General features: G+C 44.2%; 3 protein-coding genes across 6 annotated transcripts; all 3 read left to right on the forward strand.

Annotated features, from left to right (window-relative positions):
• The first annotated feature begins 220 nt into the window (after positions 1-220).
• LOC141911854 (uncharacterized) lies at positions 221-9,058 on the forward strand. The gene is made up of 4 exons (XM_074802925.1): positions 221-304; positions 540-1,191; positions 1,353-6,031; positions 6,547-9,058. Exons 2-4 carry the CDS (start codon positions 570-572, stop codon positions 7,531-7,533), a joined length of 6,288 nt encoding a protein of 2,095 aa, XP_074659026.1. The 5' UTR covers positions 221-304; positions 540-569; the 3' UTR covers positions 7,534-9,058.
• Positions 9,059-10,998: 1,940 nt separating this feature from the next.
• LOC141911601 (uncharacterized) lies at positions 10,999-23,515 on the forward strand. The gene is made up of 2 exons (XM_074802586.1): positions 10,999-15,174; positions 22,340-23,515. The coding sequence occupies exons 1-2, from the start codon at positions 10,999-11,001 to the stop codon at positions 23,492-23,494; spliced, it is 5,331 nt and encodes a 1,776-aa protein (XP_074658687.1). The 3' UTR covers positions 23,495-23,515.
• LOC141911855 (uncharacterized) lies at positions 17,819-21,441 on the forward strand. 4 transcript variants are annotated; one of them, XM_074802927.1, is made up of 3 exons: positions 17,819-17,895; positions 18,729-20,978; positions 21,045-21,441. In XM_074802927.1, exons 1-3 carry the CDS (start codon positions 17,833-17,835, stop codon positions 21,327-21,329), a joined length of 2,598 nt encoding a protein of 865 aa, XP_074659028.1. In that variant the 5' UTR covers positions 17,819-17,832; the 3' UTR covers positions 21,330-21,441. The 4 variants fall into 4 exon arrangements, with proteins under 4 accessions (XP_074659028.1, XP_074659027.1, XP_074659029.1 ...); XM_074802926.1 differs by having other exon boundaries at positions 18,729-21,441; XM_074802928.1 differs by having other exon boundaries at positions 17,837-17,974; positions 18,729-21,441.
• Positions 23,516-23,545: the final 30 nt, after the last annotated feature.

The following is a 23,545-nucleotide window of genomic DNA, read 5'->3' on the forward strand; positions in this document are numbered from 1 at the left end:
ACCCTTACAAACTGAAGGAAACCATTTATAGCCGCGTGCTGGACAAAGTCCGTCGTCATTCCTGACTGGTCAACACACATGCCTCAAGAAAGGTGGATCTTTTATTCATAAAGTATTATCCTTTCGAATCGAGCATATAGCTGTTCATTTATTTTCGAGGATATCGCGGGACTCGAACCTACCGCACGGAAAAGCGAGGTTATCCCTGAAATGACGTCATTACCGCGCGAGGAAGTCAGGATTCCCGGATTGATGATAAGAAGTTATATTTAAGATGCGGATGATGAAAACCGCGCCTAGATAGGTAATAACTCTAACCGGGGACGATTAAACTGCTGTCTGAGTTGATTAACGGGTATATCTAAAAGGGAACTGTAATTTTGATCTTTGATCACGGAATAAACTGCTTTAATTTAAGAGAAACAACTGTTAAAGTAGAGAGTCTTTAATGCTGCAATGCAATAGTCTGTGTGTAATCCGTACAGACTCTAGTTTCTTGATGCAGAAATGTAATGCTTGGAATGTCATTGTTCTTGCAGTGTTCTAGGCCCGAGGTAGAGACGGCCAATATGGCTGCCGAGGAAGAGAGCCAATCAGAACGCATAATCCGCGAACTTCAAGAAGAAAACAAACGTCTGAAACATTTTCTGTCAACTTCGACGAATGCCGGGAAATTCCTACATCACCATAGCGACGGCAGCGGCGGTGATCCGTCCGCGGGGAAATGGCCACAGAATTCATACATCGACCCTACAATGATCGACGCTCATCAGTGGCACGTAGCAGCACCCCCTGGTGGTCAGACCGAGCGACCAGTGTTATCGGCGGTCGCCCACTCGGATGGCGCGACCTACGTGGCGCAGGTCGCCGCGCCGGATTCAACCTGGCAGATAACGACCTCGACCGAAGGCCAGGTGTCCGTCGGCGGCGGTAATTTTCCGTTAGTTTCCGCGATGGCGCAGGTTCCTCATTCCGACGGGCAGCTGGCGACGTACTACGCACAGGTGGCAGCACCGTATAAACAACCGATCGATTCTATGGTACAGGTGGCAGCACCTGATGGTCACTTATCTGGCTACCCGGTGATATCAGCCGTAGCGCAGGTCGCTGATTGGCCGGTTATTTCCTCTGTTCAACAGTTAAGTTCCACTGATGGAGAAAACGATTTGACTAAATCAAATTCAGGGTCGGGTAAGTTTGCAGTCCAGTCCAACAATCCCAAGTCCCCTACGACTCCATGATTCCTTTCCCAAAACGGAAAATGCTTTTTAAGGTGCTTCTTGAAACTCCTTTTACGCCCGAAACCTTTTCAATTTTGAGAAGTTAGTTAATGCTATTGATATTTTTTGCAGAATCGAAGAAATCTAAAATCGCCATGACAACGATGGACTCGCAGCAGACGGCTGTATCGAATCCGTCTGCCATCGCTACGGAAACGTCGAGAAATGGTTACTTCGACGGAAAAATGCCAGTGAAAATCGACGCGATCAAAACGGAGAACGTCGTCGAAAATTGCGCGGATAAATTCGTTTGCGGAAAATGTGGACAGAATTTCGTGAATCAGTGGACTTATAATCGGCACATGACGTTCGCGCACGGCGATGCCGGCGTTAAATCTAGCGTCGCTACGGTGACGGAGCAGACGGTTTATAAGTGCGATCAGTGCGTGCGAACGTTCGCGTACGAGTGGACGCTCAACCGACATAAAGAATTCTATCACGTTAGTACGAATAACGATTCGAAGGGGGCGCCGCCGTCCTCGTCTGTTGAGTCTTCGTCGAGCGATACGACGACGACGACGAATTACGTCGCGAAAAAAGTGACGAAAGTAAAAACGGAAAAACTGGAAGAATTCGTTCAGCGTCGGTCGAAATCCGAAGCGTCGGAGAAAATCGTTCTGATCGCCGAGGAGGAAAATAACCCGATGCCTCGCGACGAAGAGGACGGTTACCATAACGACGATGAGAAGAGCGACGACGACGACGATGATGATTGTCAGTGGATATCGGGTGAAGTCGAGGTGATGAGCGATTATTGGGACTCGGACGAGTCGGTCGTCGAAATCGAGATCAACGACGACCGGGATAAAAAACCGGTCACTGTCGTCGAGTTATCTGACGGTGACGGGGAAACGGTGGATTGGGACTCGGACTCGGAACCGGAGACGGTCGTCGTTAAGACAGAACGAGATGACGATCGCGCGGATGTGTTCCAGGCGTTGAATATAAAAGTCGAGAAAGATGCCGAACCGGTAGAAGCGGTTACCACAGCAACGGGGGACGCGAAAAAAGGTCGAATCCGATGCGATTTGTGCGTGGGAAAGGACGAATACTTCACGTCGAAACGCTCGCTGGTCATTCATAAGAACCGCGCGCACACGAAATACCACAAAAACAAGAATAAAATGTACGAGTGCGACGTGTGCCGGCGCGAGTTCACTCGGATCGGTCACTTCGAACGACATCGGTTCTCCGTTCATAGTTTCTGCTCCGGAAAGAGGGGCATGAAAATGACGAAGAACGACGCGGCATCGGCGGCGAGTTTGAAACGCGTAAAAATCGAGCCAGCAGACGACGAAGATGTCGGTGGAGCAGACGAAGATGTCGGTGGAGCGGACGGATTAAAAGAACCAGCAGACGGATTAAAAGAACCAGCGAAAGGATTAAATGAATCAGCGGACGGATTAAATGAACCAGCAGACGGATTAAAAGAACCAGCAGACGGATTAAAAGAACAAGCAGACGGATTAAAAGAACCAGCAGACGGATTAAAAGAACCAGCAGACGGATTAAATGAACCTGCAGACAGATTAAATGAACCAGCAGACGGATTAAAACAACCAGCAGACGGATTACATCGATGCGACGTTTGTCAGCTTCGGTTCGCGCGGAAAGAAGCTTTGAACGATCACATGAATTTTGTTCACGAAAAACAACGAAAACTAATGGACGAAACAACGACATCACAAAATCATCAGTGTAAAATTTGTCGTAAAACGTTCGACGGACATTCCACACTGAAAGCTCATATTTCGAAAGTGCACGTCAACGGCGAACCGCAAAAGTGCGAAATATGTCAGAAGATTTTCAAACTGAAAGGAACGTTACGACTGCACATGACATCGCAGCACGGAGTACCATACACGAACCCGGATCCTCCGCCGACCGAGCCTGCTGTGTTGACTCCTCCGCGCGTTAAAACGGAGCCGCCCGAACCGGACTCTGAATCTTCCTCCGAGGCTTCGATGGCCGTCGATTCATCTGATGTCGAATTCAAGTGCGATTCGTGCGCGAAGGTTTTCCCGACTCATCGCGGTCTCGCCGTTCATCGATACCGCGCTCACGTGATGAAAGCCGAGGAAGACGACGGCGCGGAACAGGATGCAGACCGTGACCAGGACACGTTGTATCTAACCGGAAATACCGATCCGTCGTTTCGCACGCTAGAGGAACTGTTTCAATGTCCGTTCTGTCCGAAAAGCTTTCCGACGAAACGCGGACTCACGACGCACAAAACGAAAGCGCATCCGTTGCCGCAACTAGGTGGCGGTGACAAATCGGAAAGTCATTCGCCACCAGATGGCGTTGGTGAATCGGAAAACGAGGCGGGTTTTACGCGGATTAAGCAGGAACCGGTTGAAGCGGACGGGACTAGGAGCGAGGACGAGTCTTGTCGATCGAGCGTCGATTACGACAAACCGAGTCGCGCCGCCGTAAAAACCGAACCCGGTTCAGAACCGGACGACGAACGAGTTTGGTCCGACGAAGTCGATCGTAAACCGCGTTTAGCATGCGACATCTGCGGCAAATTGTGCGTGACGAAAATCGGGCTTGCCGTGCACCAACGCCGCGCGCATTTCAAACCGCGTCGCCATCGGAGAACGGTTCTGTCATCCGATCGTCTGTTCCGGTGTCGCACGTGCGGACGGAAGTTCGCGCATCGAGCGAACTTGAGTCGTCACATGTCGACGGTGCACTCGTCGACGCGGTCGTATCCGTGTAAGTTCTGTCAGTCTAGTTTCAAAACGAACTCGTCGTTGCAGACGCATTTGTTGACGGTTCACTCGAGCGACCGGCCGTGGGAGTGCTCCGTCTGCCCGCAGACGTTCAAACTGAAGGCGACGTTGAAGTCGCATTATCAGACGATACACGTCGCGACGCGCGCGTTCAAATGCACGGAATGCGACAAGTGTTTCAAGTCGCTCGACGTGCAACGCAGCCACCAGCGTCGCGTTCACGAGGGCCTGCGCCCGTACGCATGCGAACTGTGCGGCAAGCGTTTCAAAACGAAAGTGACGCAGCGCAATCACGTGTCGACCGTACACTTGAATCTGAAACCGTACGAGTGCACGATTTGCAATCAGAAATTCGGCCTGAAGGCGACGATGACGACGCACATGGCGACCGTTCACGACAACCGGCGACCATTCCGGTGCGAGCAGTGCGACCGCGGCTTCAAGAGCAACGACGCGTTGCGGTCGCACATGAAAACCGTACATTCGGTCGCGCGGCCGTACGTCTGCCTCGTCTGTCATAAAGGCTTCAAATCGAAGAACAGCATGAAAATACACGCGTCGACGGTGCACAGCGATCAACGTTCGTTCGAGTGTAAAATCTGCGCGAAATCGTTCAAGTTGAAAGCGACGTTGACGACGCACGTCAATCAGGTGCATCTCGGCACGCGTCCGTACGCGTGCGGCGTCTGCGACAAGCGTTTCTCGATGAAGAACAATCTGACGCGTCACGTCGCCACCGTTCACGAGGGCGCGCGCACGTACGGTTGCAACGTCTGCCGCAAGATGTTCGCGTCGAAAGGTTCGTTGAACATACACATGTCGTCGGTGCACCTGCAGCTGAAACCGCACCAGTGCAGCGTTTGTAAGAAGAACTTCAGCGCGAAGGTAACGTTAACGAAACACGTGCAGGCCGTGCATTTGCGCTTGAAACCGTTTCAGTGTCAGGTTTGCGAGCGTAGCTTCAGTTTGAAAGGCTCGTTGCGCACGCACATGAAAGCCGTACATCTCGGACTGCGACCGCATCAGTGTAAAATCTGTTTGAAAAGCTTCAAAATGAACGTGACGTTGACGACGCACATGCGCGCCGTTCACGAGGGCCTGCGGCCGCACCAGTGCGCCGTCTGCCAGAAGAGTTTCAAATCGAAGATGTGCATGCAGAAGCACGTCGGCGCCGTACACCAACGCCTCAAACCGTTCAAATGCTCGCACTGCGACAAACAGTTCAGTTTCAAGGGCTCGTTGAACATGCATGTCAAGGCCGTGCACCTCGGATTACGACCGCACGAATGCGACATCTGCCACAAACGCTTCAAGATGAACATGTCGATGCAACGTCACATACGCGACGTACACATCGGACTGCGACCGTACCCGTGCGAACTGTGCGACAAACGTTTCAAGTCGAAAATGACGATGCAACGCCACGTGGCGAGCGTTCACTACGGCAAGCGTCCGTTCCACTGTCCGAACTGTCCGAAACGTTTCAGCATCAAGGGCACGTTGACCAATCACGTGAAGGCCGTGCACCTCGGACTGCGGCCGCACGAGTGCAAAATCTGTCACAAAAGTTTCAAAATGAATTTGACGTTGCAGACGCACATTCGTGGCGTGCATTTAGGAATACGGCCGTACCCGTGCACGGACTGCGGCAAGGCTTTCAAATCGAAGATGACGTTGCGCAATCATGTATCGGCCGTGCACCGACGTCTGCGCCCGTACGAGTGTGAAATCTGCAAGAAGTGTTTCAGTTTCAAGGGCACGTTGACGACGCACGTGTCGTCCGTTCACGTCGGGCTGCGGCCGCACGAATGTCGCGTTTGTCAGAAAAGTTTCAAAAGCGTCGAAACGTTGAAGAAGCACACGAGCGCCGTGCACTTGGGCTCGCGGCCGCACGAGTGCGAACACTGCGGCAAGAAATTCAGCTTCAAAGGCTCGTTGAACGTTCACGTGAAGAGCGTTCATTTAGGAATTCGACCTCACGAGTGCAGCGTCTGCCAGAAACGCTTCAAATTAAAGGTTTGTGACCAGAGACCTTTTAGTGTAGTTATTACTAGGGTTCTTACAGAGATATCTGGGCTCTTACGGATCAGGGGAATCTGGGTTCTTACGGATCCAGGGAATCTGGGTTCTTACGGATCCAGGGAATCTGGGTTCTTTCGGATCCAGGGAATGTGGGTTCTTATAGATCAGAGAAATCTGGGTTCTTACGGATCAGGGGAATCTGGGTTCTTATGGATCCGGAAAATCTGGGTTCTCACGGATCCAGGGGAATCTGGGTTCTTACGGGTCAGGGGAATCAGGCTCAGTTACTGAATTCCATATTAATTTTTTTCATTTGAGAATTTGAATTTCAGAGTAGACAATTTTGACAATCTACTCTCCATAGATCGAAATAGTCGAATACTTAATTAGGAATTTAAGATAATTTGATCAATGGTCAATAATTCTGCTGTTTGAAATATTGCATAATGAACTTATTACAATTGTTTGGTCAAATTCAACTAATGAAGATATTTCTTTTTTTCAAACAGGTGACCTTGACAACGCACATGCAGACGGTTCATTTCGATTATAGGCCGTTTCGATGCGAGGTCTGCGACAAGAGTTTCAAGATGAAGTCGACGTTGACGACTCACATGTCGACTGTTCACCTCGGCGTACGACCGCACCTGTGCAAGGTCTGTCACAAAAGTTTCAAATTGAAGGCGACGCTGCAGGCGCATCTGTCGTCGGTGCATCTCGGATTGCGTCCGTACCGATGCGAGATTTGCGACGGGCGTTTCAGCTGCAAGACGAATTTATCGCGTCACATGTCGACCGTCCACCAGGGGGCGAAGCCGTACCAGTGCGAGATTTGTAAAGCGACATTCGGCTTGAATAGTAACCTACGGCGGCACATGTTCAGCGTACACGCCGGTCTGAGACCGTTTAAATGCGAACACTGCGATAAAACTTTCAGTATGAAAGAAACGTTAAAAATGCACACGTCTGCCGTACATTTGAAATTAAAACCGCACCAGTGCGCCATCTGTCAGAAATGCTTTTCGATCAAATCTTCGTTGAAAGTGCATTTAGAGACCGTTCATCAAGGCGCGCGTCCGTACAAATGCGAGATCTGTCAGCAGACGTTCGGACAAAAAAGTAACCTCGATCGCCATGTGATTTCTATTCATGCCTCTGGTGGCGCTAGTCGTCGTTCTAGCGCGGCAGCGGAGACGACGCCGCGAAAACGACATCGGTGTAAACTGTGTCCGAAACGTTTCGCGAAAAAGAGCCAACTCGATCGCCACGTCGACAACTTTCATCAGTTCGAGGATTCCGAAGTTGAAAAGGAGGAGACTGAGGATGAAGAGCAGGACGACGAGGACTTCGCGATCGAGGGGGATGAGGAAAATGAGATTCCGATGAAAAGGATGAAATTCGACGAGCGGCAGACAGATTTTTCACCGGCAGCAGACGACAGCGATATGGAACTGATCGTCAAGGTCGAACAAATCGAAGCGGATGATTCCGTTTGAAACAGACGCTTATAATCAATCAGATGAATAAATATTATCATCAATAATAATAGTAATAATTATTATGATTTTATTTTGAATAAAAGAAAAAGCTAATGTTTTATATTGATTATATAGAAGAAGAATTGATAGAATTGATAGAAACTTAATCGATTGAATCAATGTAATAATCGGGCAACGAATTAACTGTTGAGATTATGATGAATTGTTATTTAACAATATAAAACGAATTCAATGGAATTTAGAAATTCTTATCAGGAATGAAAACAAAAAGAAATAGTTAACAATCAGCATTTTCTAGACTTGTCATCAGGAATCATGAATCATGTGTATTTATAGGTTTATATTTGAGATTCGGACTCAAATACAAAAATAGTCACTCTGTGGCATTTTCAGGGTTAGTAAAACAAAACAAAAAAAACGGGGTGGGTGAATGTTCGAATTCTGAAGTTTCCAATGAAAATAAATTGCATTTTAACGTTATATGTAAATAATAGTGGCATTGCTCCGTGCGTGTACCGTGTAAATATGGCTGTAAATCTCGGTAACCATTTTAAATGGGAATTTTTGTTTTATTCCGCCACGGCAAAAATGCTTTGTATTAGATTTTATGTCCTTGTCGTCGAACGCATTTTCCAAAACCGAAAAATTAGAAAGTTTGAAGAAGACTATATTGGCAGGGGAATAGAAGAGGGGAGGTTTGTATTTCTTGAACGTGTTATGTTTGCAGGGTTCTTGCGGGTTTTGGAAAATTGGAATTTTTTCCAAGCCCTTGAAAAGCTATAGGAATTTTTTTTTCTCTATGGCAACCGCAATGGAAAAAGTATGAAAAATCAGAAAATAGTTTCAAAAGAAGGTTTTTCTTCTATTTTGTATTTTAGGCTATATATGCCTAAATGTCATACTACACATTTGATAACAAACTTAATGAAAATACTTATGTCGATGGTATTGATAATTGGCTCTTATTTACTTTGAATGGGCCTATGTTGCCTGTTCTAGGTTTGCGATAGTAACTTGGTGGTCTGGAAAATTTATAATCTAGCTATGGAAAAGTTATAAGAATTGAAATTGGGAAACTCGCAAGAACCCCGTAAGAATTTCCCCTTGGAAATACCTTTTAACCACCTTTAACATAAAACCTGGTAACAAGCTAAAGCTAGTTCTGTTGAACTAGAGTAGTTTTTTTAAACTGATAATTTTTACCAGGAATATTGATTGATTGAATGACTTCGTAGATTACAACGAAAATTATGTTATAGATTTATTTGTTTTAGCGCGTGATAAAAAATATGTGTCTCTTCACTGAAAACTCAATTCGTACTTAAATATGTAAAAAATTGTGATCCCTTTCTCTGCATTTTTCTCGATAATCAAATGTTGTCTTTTTTCAACGACTCAATATTTTGCTCTTGTCCGTAACTAGATTATAGGAATAAGATTTTCCATTTCTTTTGAAAAATGAACTGCTCTGTAGATGAGAAAGTATTAATACATTATTTCACGGTGTGTTGTATATGTCGTCTGCTGTATTCCTCATTTTCTACATGAAATAAAAACATATGACTTAGAACTCAATTCAATTATTGTTTTCTATGATGATTGTTGTTGTGGCGGTGAAGAATCTCTGGGGGTAATTACCACACGAGTAAATTTCGCAGAGAACTTGTCACCAATATCAATAACCAGCCCCAATATCCCTGTATATGGACATTTTTTATACTGGACCAAGTTCCACAGGTCTGTGTAAAGATCTGAGTTAACTAATTGGAAATGAACTAATTTTGACTCGAGAGTTAACCCTAACCTGACTGGAACTGGGTCCAGGGAAGGGGGTTTCGAAGTCAGTAAACTAGTCAAATCCCTGTGGTTGTTGCGGTCCAATAAACTTTATATTCTACACACGTGTAATAATACTTGTTCCGTCCTAGACTCTATTACTGCAGAAACCAATCGTTTGCTATAGCCAAGAACTATAACAAAACTATTCCGTTATAGTTCTACATTTAAGGTGTGATAAAATGTCGGGACTCGAACCCATATTGATGAGTTGCTCCAATCTGACATTTAGGTCAATGGTGCTGCTGCTGAGTCTGGGAATGTTGGTAATTTCTCCCTTAGATTTGGTGCCCTTTTCTTCTTGTCATTAAGTTGAGCGGATCCTTCTATAAGACAAGTCATTCCCCAAGCAAGGAAGGAAGGCACGCAAGTGAAACATCGACACCATCGATTTACTGCTCTCACACACTGTCTAATTCAGCGCAGGTAAAAGACGTTAGTGAACCGATCCTCGATACAAAATGGCGGCTTTTTCAACCGTAGTAGAAAATAGATCTCATCTACGACTACGGGTCCTAAAAATGAGGCTGGTCCAAAGGGTTAAGTTTAGGGTCTAGAGGGTAGGGTTAGGATTAGGTGCGATTCAAGAATAGGGGACTATAGCAATAGGGCCTATATATGTAGTGATAGTAATCAATTAAGTAATAATATTAGTAATTGATAATGATGATATATAATGATAGTAATGTATATAGTAATTAATGATGATTAGGGAACTAAACCTAACCCTAACCCTAATCCTAACTTCTAGTCCCCTATTCTTGAATCTTGATTAGAGTAAAGGGTTAAAAAAATCGATATATTCAATTCGTTCCGGCTGGATGGCTGGATCGGCTAGAATGTTGTGCTATCACTCGCGTGTTTACGAACCTTGATTTTTGCAAAAATTACTTAGAAATTTTATAAGTTCAGCAAAATTGCGCATGCGCAGTGGAGAAGCGCCGACTGGTTATTGTAAGTAACATCAACTGTCACTCTACGGTGAAATCCTTCCATTCTCTCTGACGATTCTAGGACAATTGCCCCCCGGACAATTGCCTCCCGAATAAAATCCTTTTTGATTTGGATTAACACCACCTAAATACTTAACTGAGAAATTCATTTGAATATAGATTTATAAGATATAGAATTACTGATGCTGTGTGCAGATCAAAAACTTTAAATCAGTCCTTGTGTAATTACCAAATTAAAGGAAACTTAATAAGTCCACTTAGTGCATTAGTTAACGTTGGCTGATTTATTGGAATTAGTTTTAGTGTTACTTTAGCCAATCAAAAACTCTAAAGCAGTCCTAGAGTAAATAGCTAGAATTAGTTCACTTTGTCTAGTTAATTTGAAGTAAATATCTGTGTTACTTTAAGATTAAAAAGATTTAATTTGGGGGGCAATTGTGCTGATTCCCTCTCTGACGACACCACAGATTGCAAATCTTTTATAATTCTGTTTATTTTCTATAGGTTGATTGAACAGCGCGTTGGATTACCGGTAACCTGTTTGTCGAATGTCCACCAGCAGGGGTCGAAGGTGGAGATCACCAGTTGGCTCCAGCAGCAGTATACCTTGTACACCGTGATTTGAGTCCGTTCAAAGCAATCATCGCGATCAAACCTGTCATTGACGTTAAACATGTCTGCCACATATTTAGAATTCAAGCCGTATCAGTGTGCCATCTGTCAGGGTGACTTCCTATCGAAATCAGATTTGAAACAACACGTAGACACCGCACATGAAGGCGCTCAACTTCATGTATGTGAATACTGTTGGCAGACGTTTAAAGAAAAGATTGATCTGAATACGCACTTGTCGATCATGCACCAGGGCCACGGAGAGAAGCCGTTCCCGTGCGAGGTCTGTGGAAAGAGATACAATCTGAATTCTAACCTACAGCGACACATGTCACTTGGACACCCGAATCTATCAGGATTTAAGTGTGATCATTGCTATAAAACATTTCGTTTGAAACCATACTTAAAACAGCACGTGGCTCGTGTTCATTCTAATTCCAAGCTGCACCAATGCGCCATCTGTCAGAGAACATTCAAACTAAGGCTTAGTCTAACTCGCCACATGATTGCCGTCCACCAGGGGGCGAATTTGTTTCAGAGTGAGGACTGTGAAAATAATCCACAGCAGCAGACGCCTGTTGAATGCCCCATTCTACATCCGTTGAAATGTGATCACTGCAATAAAGCTTTTAGCCAGAAAAGATATTTAAAACAGCACGTGGCTCGTGTTCATTCGAATTCCAAGCTGCACCAATGCGCCATCTGTCAGAAAACATTCAAACTAAGGCGTAGTCTAACTCGGCACATGATTTCTGTCCACCAGGGGACGAATTTGTTTCAGAGTGACGACTGCGAAAATAATCTACAGCAGGAGGCGCCAGTTGAACAGCCCGGTCAGGACTGGGAAAATAATCCACAGCAGCCGACGCCCGTTGAACAGCCCGGTCAGGACTGGGAAAATAATCCACGACAGCAGACGCCCATTGAACAGCCCGGTCCACATCCATTGAAATGTGATCATTGCGATAAAACTTTTAGCCAGAAAAGATATTTAAAACAGCACGTGGCTCGTGTTCATTCAAATTCCAAGCTACACCAATGCGCCATCTGTCAGAAGACATTCAAACAAAGGTTTAGTCTAACTCGGCACATGATTTCCCTCCACCAGGGGGCGAATTTGTTTCAGAGTGAGGACTACGAAAATAATCCACGGCAGCAGACGCTAGTTGAACAGCCCGGTCAGAACTGGGACAATAATCCACGGCAGCAGACGCCAGTTGAACAGCCCGGTCAGGACTGTGAAAATAATCCACGGCAGCAGATGCCTGTTGAACAGCCCGGTCAGGACTGTGAAAATAATCCACTGCAGCAGACGCCAGTTGAACAGCCCGGTCCACATCCATTAAAATGTGATCACTGCAATAAAACATTTCGTCTGAAAAGAAATCTAAAACTGCACACATCTCGCGTTCATTTGAAATTAAAGCCGCACCAGTGCGCCATCTGTCAGAAGTATTTCGCGATAAAACCTGAATTAAAATTACACGTGGATATCATACACAAAGGCGCTCGACCGTATGAGTGCAAAATCTGTCGGCAGAAGTTCAGATATAGGCATGTTCGAAATCGGCACACTATTACTGTCCACCAGGTGGCGAATACATTGGCAAGGGAGGAGAATGGAAGTTCCATCGATTCAAACTGTGAATTGAAACAGCACACATCTCGCGTTCATTTGAAATTAAAACCGCACCAATGCGCCATCTGTGAAAAACGTTTCCCAGTCAAATCTGTATTACAAAGACACGTGAAGGCCGTACATGAAGACGCTCGGCCGTATAAATGTGAAATCTGTCAGCAGACATTCAAACAAGAGAGTTATCTAAATCGACACACTATTGGTGTCCACTGTGGGGCGGAACCGTTTCTGAGCAAGGACCTTGAAAAGGATCTACAGCAGCAGACGTCAGTTGAACAGCCTGGTCCACATCCGTTTAAATGTGAACACTGCGATAAAGCTTTCAGTCGGAAGCAAAATTTAATACGACATACAGCTCGGGTACATTTGAAAGTAAAGCCGCATCAATGCGCCATCTGTGGGAAATGTTTCGCGATGGAGACTGATTTGAAACGACACGTGAGGGTCGTACACGAAGGCGCGCGACCGTACAAGTGCAAAATCTGTCGACATACGTTCAAGCAAAAAGTAAGTCTAAATCGGCACTTGATTTCTGTCCACCAGGGGGCGATTATGTTTCAGAGCGAGGACTCTGAAAAGGATCTACAGCAGCAGACGACTGTTCAACAGCCCGATCTACATCGGTTTGAATGTGATCGCTGCGATAAAACGTTCAGATCGAGAGTGAATTTAAGACTGCACACGTCTCGCGTTCATTTGAAATTAAAGCCGCACCAATGCGCCATCTGTCAGAAATGTTTTGCGATGAAGACTGAATTGAAAAGACATGCGAAAGCCCTTCACGAAGGCGCTCAACCGTATGAATGCAAAATCTGTCCGCAGAGGTTCAAGCAAAAAGTAATTCTAAAACGCCACATGATTTCTGTGCACCAGGGGGCGAATACGTTCCAGAACGAGGACTCTGAAAAGGATCGCGTTAAATGTGATCAATGCGATAAAACGTTTCTTCTGAAAAAATATTTAAAACAACACAAGTCTCGTGTTCATTTGAAATTAAGGCCGCACCAGTGCGCCATCTGTCTGAAATGTTTCCTAGTAAAATCTGAATTTAAAAGACACGTGGCGATTGTTCACGAAGACGTTCGACCGTACGAGTGCAAAATCTGTCAACAGATGTACAAGCAAAGAGTAAATCTAAGAAATCACATGATTTCTGTCCACCCGGGGGCAAATACGCTCCTGAGCGCGGACCGTCAAAAGATACAGCTGCACACGTCAGACGAACAGCCCAGACGATGTGGGTTTAAATGTGACCACTGCCTTAAAGCTTTCAGTACGAAAGAAGCGCTAAACTTGCACACATCTGCAGCACATCCGAAATTGAAACGGCGCCAGTGCACCATCTGTCAAAAAGATTTCACATTGAAATCTGTTTTGAACAAACATGTGGCAATCGTACACGGAGGCACCCACCCGCATAAGTGTAAATACTGTCCACAGGCATTTGGACAAGAGGTTGATTTGAAGGAGCACTTTTCAATGGTTCACCAGCGGTACCAGTGCGAGATTTGTAAAAGCTGTTTCAGTCAGAAAAGAAACCTGAAGTTGCACGTAATGGTCACCCACGAAGGTGTACGTGCGTTTGAATGCGAGCGCTGCGATAAAACATTCGGTACGAAAACCAGTTTAAAACGGCACATGTCTGGAGTTCATTTAAAATCAAAGATGCGCCGTCGCGTCATCTGCCCGCAACGTTTCACCGCTATTAAATCGGCGTTGAATAAAGGCGTCTCACCGCATAAACGCGAAGTCTCTCAACAGACCATCGCAAGAAAGTTCGTAAATTCAGATGGGCACATGGTTTCACACCAAAGCACCGGTGGCGCTACTAGTCATCATTCTAGTGCGAATAAATGTGAAATGTGCCAGAAATCGCTTTCGATAAAAGATATTCTGTATCGACATGCTCGTGCATCTCTGTGTGAATTATGTTCGCGCAAGAATTCCCTGAATCGCCATACGGCTGAGGCAAAGAAAAACCTGCCCCAGTGCGGCACCTGTCAGAAAAGCTTTGCAAATAGATTTAATTTGAAAACGCACATCAGGTTCGTACATGAAGGCGTTCGACCGTTTAAATGTGAATTTTGTCAGCAGAAGTTTACGCGAAAGAGTATTTTGATTTCACACATGGCTGCGTTCCATCCGGGGGAAAAACTCTACCAGTGCGAGGTCTGTAATAAGAGTTTCGGTCAGAAGGGAACCTTGAGGCAACACGTAAGGACCGTACACGACGGCGTACGTCAGTTTAGCTGCGATTATTGCGATGAAAGATTCAGTACAAGAGGACATTTGAACGCGCACATCGACGTACATTTGAAATTAAAATCGCACCAGTGCGCCCTCTGTCAAAGAAGTTATTCAGTCGAATCATCGTTGAAAAGACATTTAGAAATCGTACATAGGCCTAAAGTCTTTCAACGGTATAAATGTGAAATCTGTCAGCAGAGATTTGTACTAAATAGTAGTCTAAATACGCACATGCGAGCAGTTCATGCGACTGGTGACTCGTATAACAGTCAGATGTCTTACAAATTATTACTAATATGCGAGAAATTTATCAATGATAAAGTGTCTGGCTTTACACAGTCGCATGTTTCATAAACAACCTAAACAGATGAATTATAACTACCATTATATTTCGTATAAATTCTCTTATCATCTAGATTCTATTGAAAAACTCACTTCCCATGGTTTGGAGGGTTTTAAAAGTAGATGTAATCTCTAAAATGGTCGCTTTTAATTTCGTATAGTTAGACCAAGCAGGTCCATTCTTTTTCTCAAGGAACTATTCTAGGTGGACTCTGGAACAGGCCAGTCTAAAATCTCTACTTACTGCAAAAGGTTATTTAAACAAGCCTAGAATATGTTAATGACAAAATTTTACAAATAATACTCTTTGAATGTTAATCCTTAAACTAACTGGTAAAGTACACGTAGTTTATCCCCATATATTATTGGCATACATGTAACGATATATCACTTGAACAGCTATTTTCCATCTTAGCTAGCCAGGGTTTGATTGCTGCCCACTGGAGCTAACGCCAACCCTGGATCACAGAAGAAATTTTGGGTGATGCAATAGACCAATGAAGGGTTTGCTAAGGGTTTGCCAACAAGAAATCTTGGGTGGTGTAATAAACCAATGCAACCAGGGTTTGTGATGGCGTGAGCTTCAGCGGGAGGCAATCAAACCCTGGCAAGCGAGGATCAATGCTATTTTCTGACGCAAAAAAATTCACATATGTCTTGTACAACGCATTTGATAAATCTTGTGAAATTTTTATTTTATATTAAATCGCTTGAATTGTGTACTTACTTTGAACAAATAATGCATGAATGTATGCTCTATTAACGTTTATATATATTTTATTACTTTGTTTATTATATGCATCCCTCTAATGTTTATTACCTTAATGTAGTTTAAGAATTAAACTCCTTAACTTGAAAATTTGGTGTAATAATTATTCTGTTTGAAAAGTTTCTAATAACTGTATTCACTGGAATCACCATGTTGTGACAGATATGCTCCTCACCGGTTTCAAAAAGATTAAGTTTGAGGTGCACAGTTTCTGAGACATGAGGAGAAAACAAAGACGAAGACTGACTGTGAGGGCGGGCACAGTTCCAGAGAGGTTGAATCAGATTCTGATACTGACTCGGTCATAATAGAGGAGGTGAAGACATACATGTTTTGCAGCAAGTCTACTAAGTGCTACATTAAGGAAAGACTTGGTTTAAGGCGCAAGGCCATGCCCTGTTTTGTGATAGACTTTTCATATATCGGGACTCGAACCCATATTGTATGAGTAGAGGGCGCTTTAGGCGAAAAACTGATCTGAACTGAAAACTGTGCGCGCAGCCAATGTTTCGGGTATAAAATTCTATGTAATTAATTTTATTCATTAGTGTAAGTGAACACCTGGAAATATCTCCTCCCAGTCCCAAAAGACTCCACCACCAGTGTCTACCCTCGCGAGTCTCTGCCCCATCACTCACCACACTGACAGACACAGTCAGTCGTCCATCCACACAGACTGTCAGTCACTCCCTGGCTCTGTGCAGTGGTGGCCTCTACTTGACCACCACATCTTCATAATTCTTCTGGATTGCTTGTATACTTTTATCTGTGTGCTCGATGCGATCGAATATGCAGGACGAAAAGAAATTTGGAAGAACACACGTCTGCCGTACATTTGAAATTGAAGCCATACCAGTGCGCCATCTGTCAGCGCAAATTTGCGCGAAAGAGTAGTTTAGATATGCACACAATCGCAGTTCACACTATAGGTACGACGTATAACTGTGAAATGTGCGAGAAATCGTACAGAATAAAGAAAAGTCTGACTCGACACATATATCAGAAACACCCTAAAGGCGGCGCTGCTCTGAGATTTTGGTGTAAATTGTGTTTGAAAAGTTACACGTTAATGAGTTCACTGAATCGCCATGTAAAAAATGTTCACCAGTTTGAAAATGATTCAGAGACTGGTGGGGAGAGTGAGGAGGGGTAGACAGATTCGGAGAGGAGGTGAGACGGAGGAGAAATTAGAATCGGAGTGAGACTTTGAAAAAAAGGAAAATGCAAATCCGACAAAAATGGCATTAACCAATATTGCATCCTTGGCAACAGTTCACTTAATTTTCAAAGAAAATGCAAAAACTTGTTTTCTGTGAATGAAAATGTGCTTCAAAACTGGTTGAATTCATCCATAAACTGGAAATGAAAAAAAAATTTGTACATTATCTGAAATTTTATTTTGTACATGTATGTACAATTGAATAAAAACAAATAACTCAGTCTCAGAAGTAACTCATTTATTTGATTTAAAATCTCTTGAGGAACGAACATCATGACTGTGAACATTTACGACTGTGACGATAATATTTATATTTACAAAAAAAAACAATTTAAGGCAAAAAAAATGATACCTTGTTTCTCCGCTCTGCTGAGCTGTAAAGTTGTCCCGGCCGGTCGCCTATCTACCCTGTACAATACTTTTTTCGAAATTTACCATAACAGACCCTCCCGCTATAGAAAACTGCCCACAAATTTTATTATACTTTACAAAAATGACGAGTCATATCAAACTGCAGAGTGCGCACGGGGCCGTGCGCAAAATGACCCGGCCGTTGCGGAGAAACAAGGTATCAGTTTTGTTTGGCCTAAATGCGCGAAAATGACAGCGCGATAAATCCGGACTCGAACCCGTGTTCAGCGAGTAGATGGCGCTTTTTCGAAAGATGGTAAATCTGTCCATGACCTTCCGAAATCCGAAATGCACTAAAGTACAAATATACGAAAAGCAGTCAGTCTTTCGGGTAGATTTTCCTCATCCATTTTGCAGGTTTAGTTCCCTGCCCCTATCATACACGCTAGTACCAACTTATTAAAGATAAGGTAGCGCATTATCATCTTTTAAAAATAATGTTTTCGTGTGGAAAACAAAAAGCTTGAATGCGTGTACGTCTTTTAGTCTTAGCAAAGTGGATATTCATTATTCAATTCAATTCTGTTTATTAGATTGCGACTGTGAAAATATCCGATGAGTGAAACTAAACCACAGACAGGTTCCTAACTACGCGACCGCCTGATATTGACCCTTTAACGGCCAATTGTTTATAAATTTTTGTAAGAAGAGTCTCACGACATAGAAACTTTTACTTAACGTTTTTAGGCTAAAGTGAACCCCGGCCATGTCATCCCTGACTTAGCCTAACCTTTTATAACCACCATCACTTATAAAAAGCTTGCCACCAACTATTGGGTGACTGAATTATCTCCAAGCTCCCACCACATTCAGGTTGGAATACAGTCGAGCTTTATGCCCCTTTTGGATCGGAGACACCCCTGAATCCACGTATTTGACATAAAAATGCCATCATTTGGCATGATTTAGCATAGAAAGTGCCCCCCTGAAAACCCAGGTTTGAAGTAAAGCGCCCTTTTATGCGGTTGTTTGACATAGAAAGTGCCCCTCCCCATAATAGTGAGTGCCCTTCTACAATTTGGAACCCCCTCGAGATAGGGCCCTGGATCCACCCCTGTTATTTAGTATATTCTATTCTTATTAGATAACCAGGTCTAGGCGTACTGCTGTGCTTTATTGATCAACTGTTCTTCTGGTTTTTAATAATGATTTTGTTAATTGCAGGTTACATCGATAAGCACAATGAGTTTATGCGCGTTCAAATGTGATCAGTGTGACCAAATGTTCAGCGAGGAAAGTAATTTGCGGCGGCACAAATCTACGATACACAATATGTCATCTGACCACCAGGGGGTGCAGTCGTACCAGTGTGATATCTCAAGGCCACCCGAATTAACTGCACACGCGGATCCAAAACCTTTTAAATGTGAACCGTATGATAAAGCGTTTAGTGAGGACTCAGAACACCATGTAACGACAGTACAGAGCGGTGATCGGCGATTTCAATGTGATTACTGCGACAAATCTTTTGGCTCAACTTCATCGTTAAAGCGGCACCGGTCTGCCATTCATCTGAAATTAAGGCCGTACCATTGCAAGGTCTGCAACAAGAACTTCGGTTTCAGAACTAGTTTAAATCGTCATGAATTGAGCAAACACTCGGGTCTGAAACCGTTTAAATGTGATCACTGCTACAAAGCGTTCCCCACTAAAGGAGAGTTAAAACAGCACATGTATTGCGTTCATTTGAAGCCGTTCCAGTGCGATATCTGTAAAAGGAATTTCGGCGTGAAACATAACATGAAGCTGCACATAATGTCCGTACACAACGGCGAAGGACGGCCACGTCCGTTTAAATGTGATCACTGCGAGGAGACGAAATGGTTTGCATCGAAATCCGATTTGAAAAGACATCTGGAAAATGTACATTTTACCAATAAACGTCGGCGGAAGTCTCGCGATAATAGAGGTCTAGACGAGCACGAGTCAAACGTCCACCACCAGGGGCCGACGCTGTATCAATGTGATATATGTCAACGGATATTCGGACGAAAGAGTCATTTAGACGAGCACGTTGTTTCGAATCACGCCGTAGGTGGCGCTTGTTATAGCTCTAGCGACGAGGAGTCTTCGTCGGAATCTTTTTGCGAAAAGTGTGAGAAAACGTGTTTGCAGCAACACTCGTCGACCATCCACCGGGAGGAGGAAACATGTTTGCAGCGAAACTCGTCGACCATCCACCGGGAGGAGGAAACTTGTTTGCCTCGTCACTCGTCGACCATCCATCGGGAGGAGGAAACGTTGCAGAGCGAGGACGGTAAAAAGAACCCACTGCAGCAACACACGTCCGGTGTACACCCCGGTTTGGGTCCGTTCAAATGTGCCCACTGCGATAAATCTTTCAGTCTGAAAGAAACGTTGAACATACACATGTCCGCCGTGTATTTGAAATCGAGACCGTACCAATGCGCCATCTGTCTGAATCATTTCGCATTAGAAACCGATTTGAAAAGACATATGAAAACCGTACATAAAGGCGTCCTACTGTACGAATGTGAGATCTGTCGACAGACGTTTAGGCATAAGATTCAATTGAACGGGCACATGTCGGTTGTCCATCACGGGTCGAAGCCGTACCAGTGCGAGAAATGTGATGCGAGTTTCGGTTACGCGGCTTCCCTACGACGCCACGTACACGACATACACGACAACCTGAAACCGTTTAAATGCGACCGCTGCGATAAAGCGTTCTCGTGCAACGGAAACTTGAAGCAACACGTAATAATCGTGCACATCCGCGCGCGCGCGTTTCAATGCGAACACTGCGATAAATCGTTCAATACGAAAGCAGAGTTAAGGCTGCACAGGCGTCGTATTCACCTGAACATAAAACCGCACCAGTGCACCATCTGTCTTAAACGTTACACGGTGAAAGGAAATTTGAAAAGTCACATGGCAATCGTACACGGAGGCTCGCGACAACATAAATGCGATGCGTGTCGACTGACGTTCGCGAATAAGAGTCGTTTAGAAACGCACATGCACGTAGTTCACGGTACGGGTGAGACGTACGACTGCCAAATGTGTGAAAAATCGTACAGAATCAAAAAGAGTCTGAATATACACATGTTTCTCAAACACCCCGAAGATGGCGCTCCTCGGAAATATCGGTGTAGATGTTGTATGAAAAGTTTCGCGTCAAAAGGTTCGATGATGCGGCATGTGAAATCGGCTCATGGGTTCGAAAAAAACGTAAAGAAGGAGGTGGAAACAGATTCGGAAACGGAGGAGGAAACAGAGGAGGTAGATTCTGAGACGAATGGAGAGGAGGTGATTGCGGACTGTGTGATTGAAGAGGAGACAAAGGAGATGATGACCGACGATGAGAAGGATGATGCAGATTCAAAGGTAGATTCTGAGATTGAGGAGGTGACAAAGGAGGTAGATTCTGAGATTGAGGAGGTGACAAAGGAGGTAGATTCTGAGATTGAGGAGGTGACAAAGGAGGTAGATTCTGAGATTGAGGAAGTGACAAAGGAGGTAGATTCTGAGATTGAGGAGGAGGGAGAGGAGGAGACAGAGGCTGTCTCACACTATGACGTCAACGAGGAAACAGAGGAGGTGAAGACAGATCTTGAGAAGGTCAACACGGATTCGGATGTTGAATCGGATTCTGATACCGAGGAAGTGACGGAATCAGAACGAGACTTTGAGAACGAGGAAAATGTGAATCCGATAAAGGAAATGAGAGACAACAAACCGATTCCATGGCAACACTACGCCATTTATTCTGGGAAAATATGGCTTTTTATAGAACAGGAATGATAATAAACTTATTAAAGATTGCCACCAGGCAGCCGTTTATTAGATAAATGTGATGTTAAACGATAAATAGTGATGATATTTGTACCTGTAGTTTGTTTATTATAAAGAATTATCCAGTTCAGGAATTTCATGAAATAAAACCTATTTACATAAAACTATTTGTGTTGATTAACGCGAGAATGATGATGCACTGTAGTGCCAGGATTCAGCAACTTTCAGGATAGTCACTAACCTGTCTGTGGCCTTAGTTTCACGATTGGGATATTTTCACAAACCACATGATTGGTGTTATTAACTACTTTCAGGAGTGAACCTATACTGATGTGGGTTTTTGTGATCGGAATGAATTTTTATGCGGAGAATCTTTAAAATGAAAGTACATCATGACACTACCGCTAAAAACTGCGTAATTCAATTTATCTATTCAATACGCAATAAATCTGGACTCGAACCCATATTAATCGAGTAGACGGCGCTTTAATCGAAAACAACCGCTGTGCATAAACATACAATACAAACGAAGAAACCGCATTTAACCTTTTTCATTCATCAAAAAACTGTGGTCTTCACCCAATGGTCTACGTTGCTCTACGATCCTACACTAACGGAGGTTCTTGGTGAACAAGTGTTTGGGGTAAATTTCATGATGGAATGAATTTTTCTTTCTGTTCTGTGCTGTGCTGTGTCTGTCTGTCTGTTTCAACTTTTTCTTTAGAATTAGAGAAAGGTCGACGTCGTTGCTTATGCTTGGACATGTTGGATGAGGAACTTGTGCTAAAAAGTTAAATTTGATCGATCCCCTTGGCCTTCCTATTCACTCAAAATAGAACTAACTAAATGTCTTTAGGAGTCCAGGATCTAAATTAATTTAGGTAATTTTTTTGCCAGACACCAGTAAATGCAGAGGCTACTCGTCTACCTATCTTCCTCATTGTACCCTATCTTTAATGTGTTTCTGTTTATTTCAGGTCTACGATAATCTGTGTCTGAACACTGGATAATTTTACCACTCCGATCAACTGTCCACCAGGGGGCGAAGCTGCACCATCAATGCTATGCATCCGTTTAAATGCGAACACTGCGATAAATCATTCAGTACGAAGGGAACATTAAAAATACACGCGTCCGCCGTACATCTGAAATTAAAGCCGCACCAGTGCGCCATCTGTCAGAAGGATTTCGCTCTGAAATGTGAATTAAAAAGACATACGAAAATCGTACACGAAGGCGCCCGCCCGCATAAATGTGAAGTCTGTGCGAAGACGTTCGCGTTGAATAGTGGTTTAACGCGTCACGTATCGACCGTCCACCAGGGGGCGAAGCCGTACCAGTGTGAGATTTGTAAATTGAGTTTTGGTTTGAATGGTAATCTACGACGACACATACTCGGCATGCACGCTGGGCTAAAAAAGTTTAAATGCAATCGGTGCGATCAAACTTTCACGAACAAAGCAGAGTTAAAACTGCACAAGTCGGACGTTCATATAAAATCGCAGACGCACCGATGCGCCATCTGTCGGAAACAATTCACGTTGAAAGCTTCTTTGAGAAATCATTTAAAAATCGTGCATAGGCCTCACAGCGCTCGGCGGTATAAATGTGGAATCTGTCAGCGGACGTTCAGATATAATAGTAGTCTGAAAACACACATGTGTGCTGTTCATACCGCTGGTGGTAGGTATAACTGTGAAATGTGTGACAAATCATACGGATTAAAAAAGAGTCTCGAACTACACGTGTTTAACAAACACCCTAAAGGGGGCGCTGCTCGGAGATATCCGTGTAAATTTTGTTCGAAAACTTTCTCGCAACCGTGTTCGGTGAATCGGCACGTGAAAAACGATCATCGGTCTAGTAATTATTCCGAGACAAAGGAGGAAACTGAGGAGGTGAAGTCGGAGGAGGAGACGACGATGAAGACGGGTTCGAATACTGATGAGGCGATGACAGAATCTGAGACTGACGAGGAAACAGAGGAGGTGATGACCGGAACGGATTCCGAGTTGGAATCAGCTTCAGAAACTGAGGGCTCAGAATCGGAAGGCGACTTTGGGGACGAGGAAAATGTGGAGCCGACAAAAATGACATTCGACCAATTGCACCCTTGGCAGCAGTATACTGAATTTTCTAATAAAATATGGATTTTTACGAACCACAGAAAATAACATAGACTGTGTAAAAAGAATCAAGAATTGTGAATTCATCTTTTTGTATAA

The sequence above is a fragment of the Tubulanus polymorphus genome, chromosome 10, assembly GCF_964204645.1.
Source record: "Tubulanus polymorphus chromosome 10, tnTubPoly1.2, whole genome shotgun sequence".
Classification (NCBI taxonomy): domain Eukaryota; kingdom Metazoa; phylum Nemertea; class Palaeonemertea; order Tubulaniformes; family Tubulanidae; genus Tubulanus; species Tubulanus polymorphus.